The following is a 17033-nucleotide window of genomic DNA, read 5'->3' as shown; positions in this document are numbered from 1 at the left end:
GCATCTGATCTACAACCGGGAGTCGGAGGGTCCAAGGGGTAAGCAGCTCACCCAAGCGGCAAACCAGAAAGGGGCGCCAGCTTCCCAGGGGAGGGCTGTGCTCGCTACCCGTTTAAGTGGGGAGACTGAGTGGACACGTGTATCTGTGTCAGAGGCACCTCTGCATCTGGCACACGGTGGGAAGGAAGGATTGGCAGGCTGGCAAGAAGGAAGTCAACCTGGGAGGAAAAACCTTCACCCTACACTTCCCACTAGGAGCGGAGCAGCGTGCGTGGGGGCTGAAGCCGAGAACAAGCTGTTAAACCATCATCGTCACGTTGAAGGGCACACGAACACGCCTACCCATCTCTCCAGCCTGCGCCACTGCGTCCCTGCCCCAGGGCCTTTACACGTGCCTGGCATGCTCCCCCCTCTACTTGCTTCCTATTCAGTCTTCAGACCTCGGCTCGACCGTCACTTCCAGGCGTCACACTTTCCTGGCACAGTGCTTGGCACATGATCTAGTGCTCCATGACTCCCCATGGAATGAATGAAGGGAGTCGGTGAATTCACTACGACACACAGAATGTAAAATTTGCATGAACCACTAACGTGAAGCCTGCAGACTGAAAAGAACTTTGGGACTGGGAGCGTGCCCGTGTGGCAATCCTCCAGGACGCTTTCTCAGCTCATGGAACCCCTGGCGTTTCAGTGAAATTTTCATGGTATCCCTAGGCCAAGAGAAATACCTAATCGTTCCATTTAGGAGTAGTTGGATCCAAACAACCCCTGAAAACCCAGCTTTGCAAAGATACAAAGTATCAAAAGGAATGTAGAAGATCAAAGGAATGTAGAAGATCCCACCGTTGATACTGAGAATCACCCCAAGCTGCACCAACGAGGACAGATGTGGACTTTCCCTGAGAACCTCTGGGCGCCGGCTATGGTGCCTTGAGGCACCTTGATATAGTCTGGGAAACAAGACCCTGTGACATAAAATCACTCTCTTCTGCTGTGTGAAATATTCTGATGGGAAAATTTTGACCATCCTGCTTGGTGAGTGTCCCTCCATTTCAGGTGTGGTAGGGTGACCATGAGACAGTCTGAGGTCCCCACAGGCCCTCCAAGGAGCCTCTGGGAGCCCTGTGTGATCTTTCTGCCCATTAATCATCCATTCTTTTACACTTAGTGGAAAGGAGGAACGCCAAACACTACAGAGCTCATGGGGCCAAAAGCAACATTTGTCAGCAACAGAAAACAAACAAACAAAAAAACCCAAAACGGCCGTGAGAAAATAGAGTACGTTCTTAAGTAGACCAGGCTCTTGCCAAAGCTCTGCCTCCAGCTGTGCAAATCCCTTACTTGGCAGTAGGCGTTCATGTCCTCATCTGTAAGGTTAGACACAGAAAAAGGGGGTACATCAAAAGACTAGCCAAGTAGGTCTCGCCCACCCCAAATAGAGCAGGTCTGATTCAATCTTTTATTACAAAGTAAGTCTGTACGTAAGTTTTCACTTTTATCATAAAGACAATGTACATTCAGAAACGGGCATAGATAGATACCTAAGATAGATAGAGAGACAGGCGCTATTCCTCCTGAATGTCACCAATTAGCCAGTTCCCACTGATGCTGAAGGTCAAAGGCAGCCACTCCAGTCCCCAGGCAGCCAGACACCCTGCAGAGCAGGGCGGACAAATTGCTGGCCGCCCAGGCCAAGAACATGGTGGGAGCTTCGCCAGCTTCTGAAAGGGCAAACGAGGCAAGAACAGAAGGGCTCTTTCTCCATCGGACTGTTTACAACACCAGGGGCGTAAAATCATCCTCCAGGGAGTATCTGTGGCTTTGCCTTCGCTGTACGTAACTTCTGGTCAGTAAATGACTGATCAACCAAGCTGGCGCTGACATCACAGCGAGCCGGCCATGGATGCAGCAACAGGAGGGAAGGAAGCCAGCGAGTGAGTCAGTCGGCCCCTTTAGCAAGCACAGAGCCCAGGCGAAGAGGCACTGCCACCTCCAGGCAGCCCAGAGCCCCCCAGCTGCAGTGGGAGCAGGGTCTGCTCAGAGTCACAAAACCCGTCCATGGTTCAGTGGCTCTAAGACAGGGGGAAGGGGGCTTCCCTGGTGGCGCAGTGGTTGAGAATCTGCCTGCCAATGCAGGGGACACGGGTTCGAGCCCTGGTCTGGGAAGATCCCACATGCCGCGGAGCAACTGGGCCCGTGAGCCACAACTGCTGAGCCTGCGCGTCTGGAGCCTGTGCTCCGCAACAAGAGAGGCCGCGATAGTGAGAGGCCCGCGCACCGCGATGAAGAGTGGCCCCCACTTGCCGCAACTAGAGAAAGCCCTCACACAGAAACGAAGACCCAACACAGCCATAAGTAAATAAATAAAATTTAAAAAAAAAAAAAAAAAAAAAAAAAAAAGACAGGGGGAAATCCTCCGGGAAACCAAGCCTGCTCTTGCCTAATAGCTCATCCTGCAGGGCCTGAGAGATACTCAGGGGAAAGTGCCTCCCCAAGGCAGCCTGCTGAGAGCGCTGCCGCCGGCACACATTCCCCTCTGGCTACAGTGTCCACCTCGTCAGTCACCTAAACCGAGACAAGACAGGGCGGCTTTCTTTAAGTTTATCCTGTCTAGGATTCACTCAGCTTCTTGAATCTGTAGGTTTAGGAACTCTTCAGCCATTATCTCTCCAAATACTTTTTCAGCCCCACCCTCCTTCTCTTCTCCTTCTGGGACCACGATGACATAAATGTGTTTTGTTATTAGTCCCACAGGTCCCTGAGGATCTGTTCAGTTTTATCAGTCTAGTTTCCCTCTGTGGCTCAGACTGGGTTAATTTCTATTGTTCTATCTTCAAGCTCACTGGTGATTCCCTCTGCCGTCTCCATTCTGCCGCGGTGCCATACACTGAGTTCTGGTTTTCTTTTCTTTTTTTATTTTTTTTTTGTTATAGTATTTTTCAGTTCTAAGATGTCTGTTTGGCTCTTCTTTATATCTTGTATGATTGTCTTTTCTCACTCAAGTTGAGATTTTCCTAGTTCTCAGTATGGTGATTTTTTAAATTGTATCCCGAACATTTTGGGTATTATAACACTCTAAATCTTATTTAAACTCTCTCTTTTGTCAGGCCTCTTCCACCGTTGCGCTGGTGGGAGATGGAGGGCACCAACTCATTGCTGTGATTTGTAGGCATATCCCAATGGTTTCAACACCATGGGGAGGCCAGGCGTAGGGGAAAATGGAGCTCTGAGGAAGAAGAAGGTCAGATAGTCCAAACAGTCAAAGAAGGGTCACCCAGGGGCCAACCTCTGAGCCGGGTGGTGAAAAATGACCAGGGTCCAACAGTCAGGTAAAGGAGGTAAGAGTCGGGACTTCCCTGGTGGTCCAGTGGTAAAGAATCCGCCTTCCAATGCAGGGGACGTGGGTTCGATCCCTGGTCAGGGAACTAAGATTCCACAAGCCGCAGGGCAACTAAGCCCGCGAGCCACAACTACTGAGTTCACGTGCCTCAACGAGAGAGCCCGCGTGCCGCAAACTACAGAGCCTACACACACAACTAGAGAGAAGCCCGTGAGCCACAACAAAAAGATCCCGCATGCCGCAATGAAGACCCAATGCAGCCAAAAAAAAGAAAAGGAGGTAAGAGTCGTTCCAGACAGAGGAAGCACATGCCAAGGTGTAAATGATAAAAGAGCAGTAGTTACAAGAATCTAGTGTGACTCAAGAGTGGTATGATGAGATGCATGTGTATGTATGGGTAGAAGTCTGGTGAGGAAGAGAATGACCTTTAAAAACAGATTAAGACCAGTTTGCAAAGGGCCCAGGAGCCCTCTACGTGTCTAAGGTCTTTGAGCCCTGGTTGGAGATGGTGACAGGGCGAGGGTGTGGCATGATTAGAACCATGTCATAGGGTGGTAACCCTGAACAGTGGTCACACCCAAAGGATCAATGCAGACATGGAGCTATGACCAAGGCATCCTAGACTAGAAGAACACTCTCAACATTCCATGCAGATGCCCAAATGCCCCAGCTGACGACCTTTCCCCCACTTAACAGGGCTTACGGGTGGGATGTGGAGACGCATGACTGGCACTGTGTCTGATGCAATGACGTGAAAGAGGAAGGCAGCCAGGCGAGCTGGATCTGTGAAAGCATGACTCGGCGAGAAGCAGGCAGAAGACCTAGCATCACTCAGCACAAACGGGGCTGACAAAGCCCCACAGGCGCTGACCACAGGAACTGCAGCCGGTCGTGGACAGCCATGTGGGCTTGTTTCTATCAGCCTCTCTGGGGCCTCGGCCACCTGGCCTGAACTCCAAGTGGGGCAAACCCACAGATCCCCTAAGGCAATGTACTCTGGGGCATTCTGAGGGTATAACTTAGTAACCCTACTAAAAGTTAGCACAAGGCAATTTATGGGTACAAGAGACTTCACAGGAGTTCTGTGAGATAATAGAAAAAAAAAAAAAATATATATATATATACACACACATATATATATGTATACACACACACACACATATATATATGTCTCTGCCCCCTGTCCCTGGCACGGAGCTCCTAAAACTCTTGTAATTTCCTAAGTGATAAGAGCACTTGGAGCATCTTTTGTTCAAATGCAACTCTGGGTAGGCTCCTGCGCAGGGGCTGGTTACCAGAAAGACCAAGCCATGAACAGAAGCTTGGAATTGTCAGTCCCTGCCTCCACCCCTTTCTCTAGAGAGGGGCGAGGGGCTGGAAGTGGAGTGAATAACTGGTCATGACTACATGAGGAGACCTTCCTAAAACCCCAGAAGTGTGGGGCTCAGAGAGCTCCCAGGTTGGTGAGCACATCCATGTGCTGGGAGAGTGACCCTCACTCTACAGGGACACAAACTCCTGGGTTCTGGACCCTCCCAGACCTCACTCTATGTATCTTTTCATCTGGCTGTTCATCTGTATCCTTCATCATATCCTTCAATAAACTGGTAAATATAAGTAAATGTTTCCCTGAGTTCTGTGAGCTGCTCTAGCAAATTCATCAAACCCGAGTAGCCGGTTGTGGGAATCCACATTTACAGCTGATTGGTCAGAAGCACAGGTGACAACCTGGACTTGTGACTGGCATCTGAAGCGGGGTGTGGGGAGCAGTCTTGAGGGCCTGAGCCCTTACCCTGTGCGGTAACGGAGGACAGAGGTTCACACACTCTCCAAGAAGAACTTTCTGACAAAAATATGTAGAAAGAAAATGAGCTGTTGTGAGGCGTGGCCCCCCACCTCCATCACTGGAGATGTGTCAACACAAGGCTAGGTAAACTGTGCTTAATGACAGAGTGCCTGCCACCCCAGGGGCCTGGGACACAGACCTGCCAAATTAATGATCATTAAACTGAACTGGCTGATTGGTGACGATGCCAGGAGGAAAACCCCTAGTCTCTGACCTGAGTTAATACTTCAACACTGATTCCTGGACCTTCTTTCCCTGAGCGCGTTGAAACACACACACAAACACACACACACACACACACACACACACACACACACACACACATACACACGCTTCTAGTTCATGTTAAACAAGAGCAGCTATAGAAAGCGAAAGCGGACAATGAAGCTGTGACACGTGATCCACGGCACATCCTAAGGGCTCAGGAAATAGGAAGAGAGACAGGGAGGCACAGGGCAGACTCTGAAAAAAGGGGGAAGTACTAGATCTTCCGATTAAGAAACTGGTCCCAAGAACAGTCCGTGCTTCCCACAGAGCCGGGCTTTTGGCTTTTAAGGAGGAGCATCTTCAGGGGTAAATGAGTCTCTCAGCCCCCAAGCACACCGCCATCATGTCTGTATGACATCTTTTCAAACCCAACTCCCTCTGCACAGACACAAGTGCTGCTCCCTGATGGGACTTCACTGCTCCTTCTGGCCCCAAGAGGAAGGACTTGGTAAACCGTGGCGGGGAAGGAATGCCTGCCTCAGGCCTCCCGGACCAGGCACCTCAAGAGCCCTTTGTGCCCTGCGATTCCAGTGATTCCTTTTGTGCCTGTACAGCCTCTAGCGACAGGGGACTCAGCACCTCCCATCTCAGTCTCACCCCGCTCAAATGGTTATCTTAAAGGATGAAAGGTCAGGCAGAGGCTGACTACCCACAGGGCTGTTTTCTCTCTAGAGTTTTCTTTCATTTTTTCCATATATAAATACATTATACACACGCATCTACATACACTCATTTAAAAAGTAGATAAAACGTATTCTACTTTGTAACACAGTTTTTCACGTTGCTAAAGAATCCTTTATAATGATATTTTCTTTGGCTGCCTGATGGTCCACTGATTTGACGTACCATTATGTAATGACTTTCCTATTCTGCGTTTATTAAAATATTTTTGAGCACTTAAATCTATATGGGCACCAGAGAGAAAAGATGAGAAAAACATGGCCCGGCTGTGCAGCAGTGCGCAATCTGGTCAAGGAAGCACAGAAGACACTGCGGTCAAACGTGAGAAATGCTATAAAACCACTGTTTACAAAGTGCTGTGGGGACAGAGGGGAGAAGTGAGTAGCTGCTCCAGGGAAACGCGGGCACACTGCACGCAGGGGTGATATTGGCAGGGTTGTCTCCAACTTCTCTCTCTGAGTAACAGATGCACGGGTGCCCATGTAAGCAGGCACGGGGCCTGGCACTTTTGGGGTGTACGTCAATGTCTCAGCCACTCTACACGGAAATTACTATTTTCTCCTTATAACGATGACATCAGTACTCAGGTGGGTTTGAGTGGTTTGCCTGAGGTCACACAGCTGGTGAGGGGTGCAGTTTGAATTAAAATGTGTGTCTGTTACTGACGTCCATTCTGATTTCTTCCCTACATAAGATTAAGAAAAGTATCTTTAAACAAACATCTTTCTCTTTAAAAAAAAAAAAATCCTTGGGGACTTCCCTGGTGGTCCAGTGGGTAAGACTCCATGCTCCCAATACAGGGGCCCGGGTTCGAACCCTGGTCGGGGAACTAGATCCCACATGCATGCTGCAACTAAGAGTCTGCATGCCGCAACTAAAGATCCCACATGCCCCAGTGAAGAATTCGCGTGTCGCAACTAAGACCCGGCCCAGCCAAAATCAATAAATTTTAAAAATTAAAAAATAATAATTAGGGCTTCCCTGGTGGCACAGTTGTTAAGAATCCGCCTGCCAAAGCAGGGGACACGGGTTCCAGCCCTGGTCCGGGAAGATCCCACATGCCGCGGAGCAACTAAGCCCATGCACTACAACTATTGAGCCTGCGCTCTAGAACCCGTGAGCCATAACTACTGAGCCTGCGCTCTACAGCCCACGAGCCACAACTACTGAGCCTCCGTGCTACAACTACTGAAGCCCGCACGCCTAGAGCCCGTGCTCTGCAACAAGAGAAGCCACCGCAATAAGAAGCCCGTGCACTGCAACAAAGAGTAGCCCCCACTCGCCACAACTAGAGAAAGCCCGCGCGCAGCAACTAAGACCCAATGCAGCCAAAAATTAAAAAAAAAAAAATTAATTTAAAAAATCCTTAAATTCTTGACTAGATTTGAATTCTTAGAACTCTTGACACATACATTGCTCTCAAATAGATCAACCTCAGGCAGAATGATCAGGAAGAAAAGAAGATATAAATCACCAATATAGGGAATGAAAAAGAGGACATCAATAGATTCTATAGACATTAAAAGGGTAATATGGGAAATTATGAACTTTATGTCAACATTTGATAACTTAGATGAAATGGACAAATTTCTTAGGCACAAACTGTCAGAGCTCATTTGAGAAAAACAGATAAGCTGAAGAGCTCTCTAAAAGAATTCAAATTACTAGTTAAAACCTTCACCAAAAGTGAACTCCAGGAGCAGACAGCTTCACTGGTGAATTAAATCAAACATTTAAGGAAGAAATTATACCAATTCTGTACAAATTCTTTCAGAAAATAGAAGACTTCCCAACTCTTTTATGAGGTGTGTATTACTCTGATACCAAAACCAGACAGAGACAGTACAAAAAAGAAGGCTACAGACCAACATGCTTCGTGAACACAGATGCAAAAATCTAAAATATTAGTCAATCGAATTGAGCAATATGTAAAAAGGATACTATGTCATGATCAAATGGAGTTTTCTCCAGAAATACAAGGTTAGTTCAATATCCAAGCATCAATGTAATTCACTATATAAACAGGTTTTTAAAAAACCCACCTGATCATCAATGGATGGAGAAATTCAACATCTATTCATGATGAAAAAATTCAGTAAACTAGGAATAATAGGGAACTTCTTCAACCTGATAAAGAGTCATGGACATGTTATTATAATAATAGTAGTACCCACTTCACTGGGTTATTGTGAGGATTAAACAAGCTGAACTTGTAAAGGGTTTAGAACAGTGCCTAGCACAGAGTATGTGCTGTAATAAATGTAGCTGTTACTACTATGAAAAATTCTTTGAACGACAAGAAGTAAACAAGAAGAAGTATTAAGTACCCATAGACATGAAAAAGAATGAACTATTGCACGCAGTAACACAGATGAATCTCACAGACGTAACGCTGAACAAGGGAAGCTGAACAGAGGAGAGTACCTTACTGTAGGATTCCATTTATAGTTGAACTTCAAGAAAAGGCAAAACATCTATGGTGACAGAGGTCAGAACAGTGGTTCCCTTTGGGTCAAGGGTCATAAGTGGAGGAAGAGGCACAAGAGAAGGTTCTGGCATGCTGGACTATGTGCAGTATCTTATCTGTGGTGGTAGTCACAGGGGAGTTTATCTACGTAAGAATTCATCGTTAAAGATCGTACTGTATATAAGTCACACTGCAAAATAAGTATCCACAATACAACAGCATAGGTACTATGCCCCAATGATGTAAAAATATTTATGTATGTATATACATAAGATGATATGTGAAAGGATTACCAAAATATTATCTCAGGGGTGAGATTTTAATTTTATCCCCCACTTTATTTTTATTTTATCATTATTATTTTTAAAATAAATAAATTTATTTATTTATTTATTTTTGGCTGCGTTGGGTCTTCGTTGCTGTGCGTGGGCTTTCTCTAGTTGCGGCAAGCGGGGGCTACTCTTTGTTGCAGTGCGCACGCTTCTCATTGCAGTGGCTTCTCTTGCTGCGGAGCACGGGCTCTAGGCGTGTGAGCTTCAGTAGTTGTGGCACGTGGGCTCAGTAGTTGTGGCTCAAAGTCTCTAGAGCACAGGTTCAGTAGTTGTGGGCGCACAGGATTAGCTGCTCCGCGGCATGTGGGATCTTCCCGGATCAGGGCTTGAACCCGTGTCCCCTGCATTGGTAGGCGGATTCTTAGCCACTGCACCACCAGGGAAGCCCCCCACTTTATTTTTAATGTATTACTTGCTTCTTTTAAAATAATGGCTATTTACCTAATCAGAAAAATATTTTTAAAGCTGTTTTCTTATGCGGAAAAAAAAATGCCCAGATCCTTGGGTCTGGTGACTCTCTTCTTGAACTGTGCCTCTCACTGAGCCCAGCACTGCTTGTACCAGCCCCAAACTGGATGCTTACGTTTTCCATTCCAAGTAACGGAATGCTATGCAACAGTTAAAAAATAGTTACGTGGAGCTAATGGTACTCTCATTGCAAGACTGACAAAATATATTAAATAAAAAAGAAAGTTATATTTTCATTAGGAAACCGTTAATGAAATAAAAGAAGAATTAGGTATTTCTCCAGAAATATGATCCAGGAAGATATATACAATAGTGATTTCCTCTAGGAAACACCTAGAATGTTTTTGGGGTGTCTAAAGGGACCTTTGCTTTGTCTGTTCTTTATAAGGAGATGGTTGGTATTCACATGTTACTTCTGAAATTAAATACATGGGAGCTGGATTTCTTACTGCTGAAGGAGGGAGGTACAAATACGGGAGGAGAGACTGGGGAATGAACGCTGTGGGACTGGACTGAAACTGGAGATACCAGTATACACAATGGTTTCTTAATATATAAAGATGCACATAGAAATGCATGTGATTTGTGTGTATTTCCTACTTTTGTCTGCTGAGAGGGCCTAGAAGTAATGATACCCTAGGGGCAAGGAGCCATCTAGCACCCAAATCTTGGTTTCTAAACATCATTCTCCATCCAAAGAGACCAGGGCTCCTTGGAGAGATGGCTGACTCGAGAATAAGGGCAGGAAAAGTAGTGGATGAACCTGGATCACCTTGCTGTGTCAAAGGGTAAGGAAGGGCTTGAAGAATGACAGGGACATGGCTAAAGAACACAGGAGTCTACATGAGGGGGTTCCCACTGGGAAATCTGGGACAACTTGAGCATTAAAATAAATACCGTCAGTGACAGACTATAAACCAAAGGGTCAAAGAATAATGCAAGAGTCAATACTGATATAAATACATAAATGAATAAATAAACACATAGGTGAGAAAGGAAAGTTCTTCCTTAGAGTAGAATGTGAGCTAACAAATGCAGAAAGAATGAAGGGCTTAGAAAATCACCAGTTGGCAACCACCATAGTAATAACTGTTTCAGACAAGAATCATGAGTACTAAAACCTGTGGGTAAAAGTCTGATGAGAAGCTATTGATTCCATCCGGAAAAAACCAGAACTTCCTGGTGGAGAGCCTAGCTAACACCACCATAACCAAGGGATCAAAGTCCAATACTGGGACAAGGACAAAATACCATTTCTGTGACATTCCCCAAAAAACATATAATCTGAATCTTATCACGTGGAAACATCAGACAAATCCACACTGAGGGACATTCTATAAAGAGATGGCCTGACTTTTTGAAAAATGTCAAGGTCATGAAAGATAAAAAAAGACTGAGGAACTGCTCCAGATCAAAGGAAACTGAAGAGTGGCTACAGTTCAGTGCAATCTTGGACCAAGAAAAAGAAAAAAGTTTTTTTTTTTTTTTTTTTTTGCTATAAAAGACATTAGTGGGAAATCTGAATAACTGCTATGATTAGACAACATAGTATATCAATGTTAATTTCCCGATACTGATTATTATACTATGGCTATGTAAGAAAGTGCCCTTGAATTTTAGAAAAGAAACACTGAAGTACTTAAGAGTAATTCATATGTCCATATGTACAACTTATCCTCAAAAAGGTCAGGAAAAGACATGATAAAAAGAGAGAGAGACACGCATTGGCGAGGATGTGGAGAAAAGAGAACCCTCGTGCACTGTTGGTGGGAATGTAAACTGGTGCTGCCGCTGTGGAAAACACTATGGAGGTTCCTTAAAAAACTAAAAATAGGACTACCATATGATCCAGCAATCCCACTTCTGGGTATTTTCCCAAAGAAAATAAAAACACTAATTTTAAAAAATATATGCACCCCTCTGTTCACTGTAGCATTTTTTACAACAGCCAATATACGGGAGCAACCTAAGTGCCCATCCATAGATGAATGGATAAAGAAGAGACGGTATATGTATAAAATGGACATTACTCAGCTATCAGAAAGAATGAAATCTTGCCATCTGCAACAACATGGATGGACCTAGAGGGCACTGTGCCAAGTGAAATAAGTCAGACAGAGAAACAAGTACCATATGATTTCACTTTTATGTGGAATCTAAAAAACAAAACAGAAATTGACTCAGATTCAGAGAACAAACAGGTGGCTGCCAGAGGAGAGGGCGGGTGGCGGGGGGATGAATGAAATAGCTGAGGGAAATTAAGAGGAACAAACTTCCAGTTACAAAATTAAGGAGTCACAGGGATGAAATGCACAGCATGCGGAACAGAGCCGATAATATTGTAATGTCTTTGCATGGTGACAGACGGTAATTAGACTTATCATGATCATTTTGTAATGTATAGAAATATTATGTAATGTATAGAATATGTCGTACACCTGGAACTAACACAGAGCTGTAGGTCAATTACACTTCAATTTTAAAAGACAGAGAGAGAGAGAGTATAAGGTAAAATGGTAATATTTGGGGAATGTGCGTAAAGAGTATTCAAAAATTTTTTGCACTAATTTTGCAACTTCTCTGTAAATCTGAAACTATTTCAAAATAAAAAAGTTAAAAATAAATACATGTGGGGCTTCCCTGGTGGCGCAGTGGTTAAGAATCCGCTTGCCAATGCAGGGGACACGGGTTCGAGCCCTGGTCCGGGAAGATCCCACATGCCGCGGAGCAGCTAAGCCCGTGCGCCACAACTACTGAGCCGGTGCTCTAGAGCCCATGAGCCACAACTACTGAAGCAAGCGCGCCTAGAGCCCATGCTCCGCAACAAGAGAAGCCACTGCAATGAGAAGCCCGCGCACCGCAATGAAGAGTAGCCCCCGCTCAACACAACTAGAGAAAGCCCACATGCAGCAACGAAGATCCAACACACCCAAAAATAAATAAAATCGCTTCTTTAAAAAACAAAAACAAAAAAACCCCTACATATAAGAATCAATAAGCACTCCAGGGAGGCCAGAACACCTGTGCCCCAGAAGGATACGCAAAGAGAAGAAACTGGAGAGATGGATGTACAGACAAGATGGGCCCTCTCCACCACGGAAACCATACCTGGTAAACGAGACCCTGTGTGGTACTAAGTGGGAAAGGTGTGCAGCGGGAGGTGCTGGCCCAGGGTCACAACCACACACCAACCTGGGGACCAGAGCCTGGAGACACACTAGTTCCACCTCTCAGCTCTCCTCCTGCTGTGAGTTACTCATCACCTGCTCCTTAGTCCCCTAAGCCCGCCTCTGTGTGAAGGCTGGAGGGGAGACCGTCAAGGCAGGGCAGTGGGGGACTCGGTAAGAAAGAACCAGAGTCCTGGGAAAGCACATTTCAATAATCATTTACAGATGATTTGTGTCTAAAAACAGATCATACGTTTAAACTCCTTACGTCATGACATTTACACACACACACACGAATCTTAAAATCTCTGTGAGCCTCAGTGACTTCATTTGTAAAACAAGGATAATATTACTACTTCATAGGGGCTGTTGCTGAAATTATATAAGACGATACACGTGCCTGGTGCAACACCTGCATAAGGAAAGACGTTGTTAACTATTGTTCTGTCCTGCGCCTCGTGTTCTGGATTTGCTACACCCAGGAGGATGCGAGTAAATGCCAGAACACGTCAGCTCTGCCCCTGGAAGCCAGTCTGGGTGACTCCCAGAAACTCCTGGATTTCCTCAAGAGTTTAGATAAATATGGTCTGGAGACACCCAAAAGCTCTGGAGAAACCCGACCTTTACTGAGAGGAAAGTAAGCATCTGGGTTCTGACGTCTAGAGCTCCCAGAGTCTGCCCCGTCCCGCCTTTCAGGGAACCTGAGCCATGAGAGGACTCGTCCAGAGACCTGCCTCAGGCTGAACTGCAGTAGAAGGACCACCACCCCTCCCTCCCCCACTGCCCTCCCCCAACCGCTGCCAACAGGAGCACGTTGAGTTTCAATTCATCATCTTTCAACCATTCTTGATGCGCTCACCTTCACTTACATCTGGGTCCTTATACCTGATGCAATACAAGTCCTCTAACTAAAGGGATGGAAGGTGGTGGGGTGGACACAGGCCCCAGAAGCTACCGTGAGGAGACAGGAGACGGTGCCTGGCAGAGGGCAGACCAGAAGAGAGCTCGGAAGGTCTGAAATGACTCAAAAAGGCCCAGCAACAGCACTTCTGGGCTTTAAGAACACACAGGTTAGGACTTGGAACCCCTGCCAAACCCCGGTGCTCCTCTGTCCGCATTTTTCTACCATCAGCAGACAAGGTCAGCTTAGTCTTTGTCAACTTCCACCGGCCAGAATGGAAAGGTGATGGCACCTCTGTCCAAACTCACCTGTCTGCTCTGGCGTGAAGAGTAACCTGTCCTTGTTCCAAACCATCTTCACAGGAAAATAAAACAAAACAAAATAAATAAAAACCTACCTACCGTTATTTATTTATTCCTTCACAATGACAGTATTACATCAAATTTCCAAATGCCTCCATTTAGTATCCCCTAGAGAAAGGGAGTAACTACTTTTCTTTAATCATCTATTGACTCTGGAAATATGACTCTATTTTTCAGTCATATCATAGGAAACCAAGACCACTTTCCGAAAGTAATATTCGAATTTCAACTAAAAATCATGACTTTTCTAACTAGAAGTGGTTTGACAGAGAAGGGACCATAACATTGAGGGGAACCAAACAGCCCCATCTTTTCTCTGATTTCTCTCCAGTCCATTGGATTATAAAACAGAAAAACTGGGTCAGGGGGACATAGTGAAAAGGGTGTGGGACTTGGCAGCAGTTCAGAGAACCAAATTTGGAGACTGGCTTGACCACCACCTTAGCAAATTACTTCTCACTGAGCCTTAGCCAACAAAGTGGGCTTTTTTTTTTTTTTTTTTTTTTAATTTATTTTTGGCTGCATTGGGTCTTCGTTGCTGTGCAGGGGCTTTCTCTAGTTGCGGAGAGTGGGGGCTACTCTTCGTTGAGGTACACGGGCTTCTCATTGCGGTGGCTTCTCTTGTTGCGGAGCATGGGCTCTAGGCACTCGGGCTTCAGTAGTTGTGGCTCACGGGCTTAGTTGCTCCATAGCATGTGGGCTCTTCCCGGACCAGGGCTCGAACCCGTGTCTCCTGCATTGGCAGATGGATTCTTAACCACTGCACCACCAGGGAAGCCCACAAGGTGGACCTTTAATCCTTGTTTGGCTTTTGCACAAATAATGCTTGTGGAAACATTCCGCAAAGTACCATAGAAATATTGATGGTAATGTTGATTTGAAGACAACTGTCCAAAGTGAAATTGTCTTGAGGAGAAACACTCCACTCATATCAAGAGTGGCTCTGGGACTTCCCTGGTGGCACCGTGGTTAAGAATCCATCTGCCAATGCAGGGGACACGGGTTCGAGCCCTGGTCCGGGAAGATCCCACATGCCGCGGAGCAACTAAGCCCGTGCGCCACAACTACTAAGACCATGTGCCACAACTACTGGAGCCTGTGCGCCTAGAGCCCAGGCTCCACAACAAGAGAAGCCACCGCAATGAGAAGCCCGCGCACCGCAGCGAAGAGTAGCCCCCGCTTGCTGCAACTAGAGAAAGCCCGTGTGCAGCAACAAAGACCCAACGCAGCCAAAAATAAATGAATAAATAAATTTATATTAAAAAAAAAAAAAAAGAGTGGCTCTTCCACGTCCATCAGGTAGGTCACGTGCCCAGCACCCTGCCAGCTAAACAGGCGAAGACAAACTAGGTCAGGGGATGTCCCCTGCCCTTCTATGGAAAGAGACAAGACACACAGTTACTTCCTTGCCAAAATGAACAGTACAGATTCTGGCCAGCGCAGCTCACGGTTGGACAGAGGCTGGCTTAGGATGGCTTCTTGATGGGAGAAGGTGCAAAATGGCAGTGATGGGGGCGGCGGGGGGAGAAGAGGATCCAGAAGGGCCTAAAGGGAAAATGAGGGCATAGGTCTAAAGAAAAATAAAAACGAGTTCAAAATTGCTATGCCACTTACAGTTCTATGACTTTGGGCAACACTCAACTTCCTTCAGCTGCTTTCTTGTCTAAAATGGAGAATCATCATCACTGATAACTCTGAAAGGGCCACTGGGAGGATAATATGGGTAAAACTGCACAGAGTGCACCGTAGGCACTCGAAGAACCTTGGTGGATTACTTCTCTCTCCCATTCGTATTCTTCAGGGCAGAAGCAGATTAAAATAAGCCATGTCAGGACTTCCCTGGCGGTCCAGTGGTTAGGACTCCGTGCCCTCACTGCCGAGGGCCTGGGTTCAATCCCTGGTTGGGGAATTAAGATCTCACAAGCTGTGTGGTGTGGCCAAAAAAAAAAAAAAAAAAAAGCTGTGTCCTCTCTGCTGCATCTACTGCGGGGATGAAGCCCAGTTTTAGCAGACTATTAACACTCCAGAAAACGTGGACATCACTCTGAAGGGACACACGGTTATTGTGAAGGGCCCCAGGGGCACCCTGTGGAGGGTCTTCAATCACATTAATGTAGAACTCGGCCTCCTTGGAAAGAGAAAGAGGCTCCGGGGTGACGAATGGTGGGGAAACAGAAAGGACCTGGCTATCGCTGGCACTATCTGTAGTCACATACGGAACACGATCAAGGGTGTCACACTGGGCTTCCGCTACAAGATGCGGTCTCTGAACTCTCACTTCCCCGTCCACACTATCATTCAAAAGAATAGCCTTCTTGTTGAAATCCAAAATTTCTTGGGCAAAAAATACATCCGCAGGGTTTGGATGAGGCCAGGCGTTGCCTGTTCACTATCTCAAGCCCAGGAAGATGAGTTAGTTCTTGAAGGAGGTGGCAGTGAACGTGTATCAAACTCGGCTGCTTGGATTCATGAGCCATAACAGTTAAAAGCAAGGATATCAGAAAAAGTTTTGGATGGTATCTATGTTTCTGAAACAGGAACAGTTCAGCAGACCGATGAATAAGATCTAAGTTATCCAGCTACAGAAACAACAAGTCTGCATCTAAGCTCAGGCTGCCATAACAAATACCACAGACTATGTAGCTTATACAACAAACATTTACATAGTTCTGCAGGCTGGCAAGTCCAAGATCAGAGCATCAGTAGATCCAGTGTGTGGTGAGAGCCCACTGTCTGGCTTGCAGACAGCTGCTTTCTCGTATCCTCACATGGCGGAGAGCAGAGAGCAAGCAAACTCTCATGTCTCTTCTTTTAAGGGTACTAATCCCATTCACAAGGGTTTCATGCTCATGATCTAATTACCAGCCAAAGGCCCCACCTAATACCACCACATTAGGGGTTAGGATTTCAACATATGAATTTTAAGGGGACACAAACATTCAGTCCATAACAGTCCAATTTATCTGTTTGTTTTTTTTCTTTTGCTGCTTGTGATTTTGGTGTCATACCTAAGAAACCATTGCCAAATCCAAGGTCATGAAGATTAACCCCTATGTTTTCTTCTAAGATTTTTATAGTTTAGCTCTTACATTTAGGTCTTTGATCCATCTTGAGTTGATTTCTGTATACGGTGTGGGGTAAGGGTTCAACTTCATTATTTTGCATACAGATATCCAGTTGTCCCAGCATTATTTTTTCCCCT

General features: G+C 45.9%; 2 protein-coding genes across 3 annotated transcripts in view; one reads left to right on the top strand and one right to left on the bottom strand.

The window, feature by feature from the left end:
- The window catches only part of LOC132349028 (NADPH--cytochrome P450 reductase), a 62800-nt gene that overhangs the window by 30827 nt on the left and 14940 nt on the right, over nucleotides 1–17033 (bottom strand). The gene's annotated exons all lie outside the window — the stretch shown is intronic.
- Nucleotides 8702–16310, top strand: LOC132349085 (large ribosomal subunit protein uL6-like). Its single transcript, XM_059897219.1, has 2 exons — nucleotides 8702–8722; nucleotides 15840–16310. The coding sequence occupies exons 1-2, from the start codon at nucleotides 8702–8704 to the stop codon at nucleotides 16308–16310; spliced, it is 492 nt and encodes a 163-aa protein (XP_059753202.1).

This window comes from Balaenoptera ricei, chromosome 15 (assembly GCF_028023285.1).
Source record: "Balaenoptera ricei isolate mBalRic1 chromosome 15, mBalRic1.hap2, whole genome shotgun sequence".
NCBI classification, from domain to species: Eukaryota; Metazoa; Chordata; class Mammalia; order Artiodactyla; family Balaenopteridae; genus Balaenoptera; species Balaenoptera ricei.
Note: the sequence above shows the minus strand (reverse complement) of the source record. Positions and strands in the feature narration are given on the sequence as shown.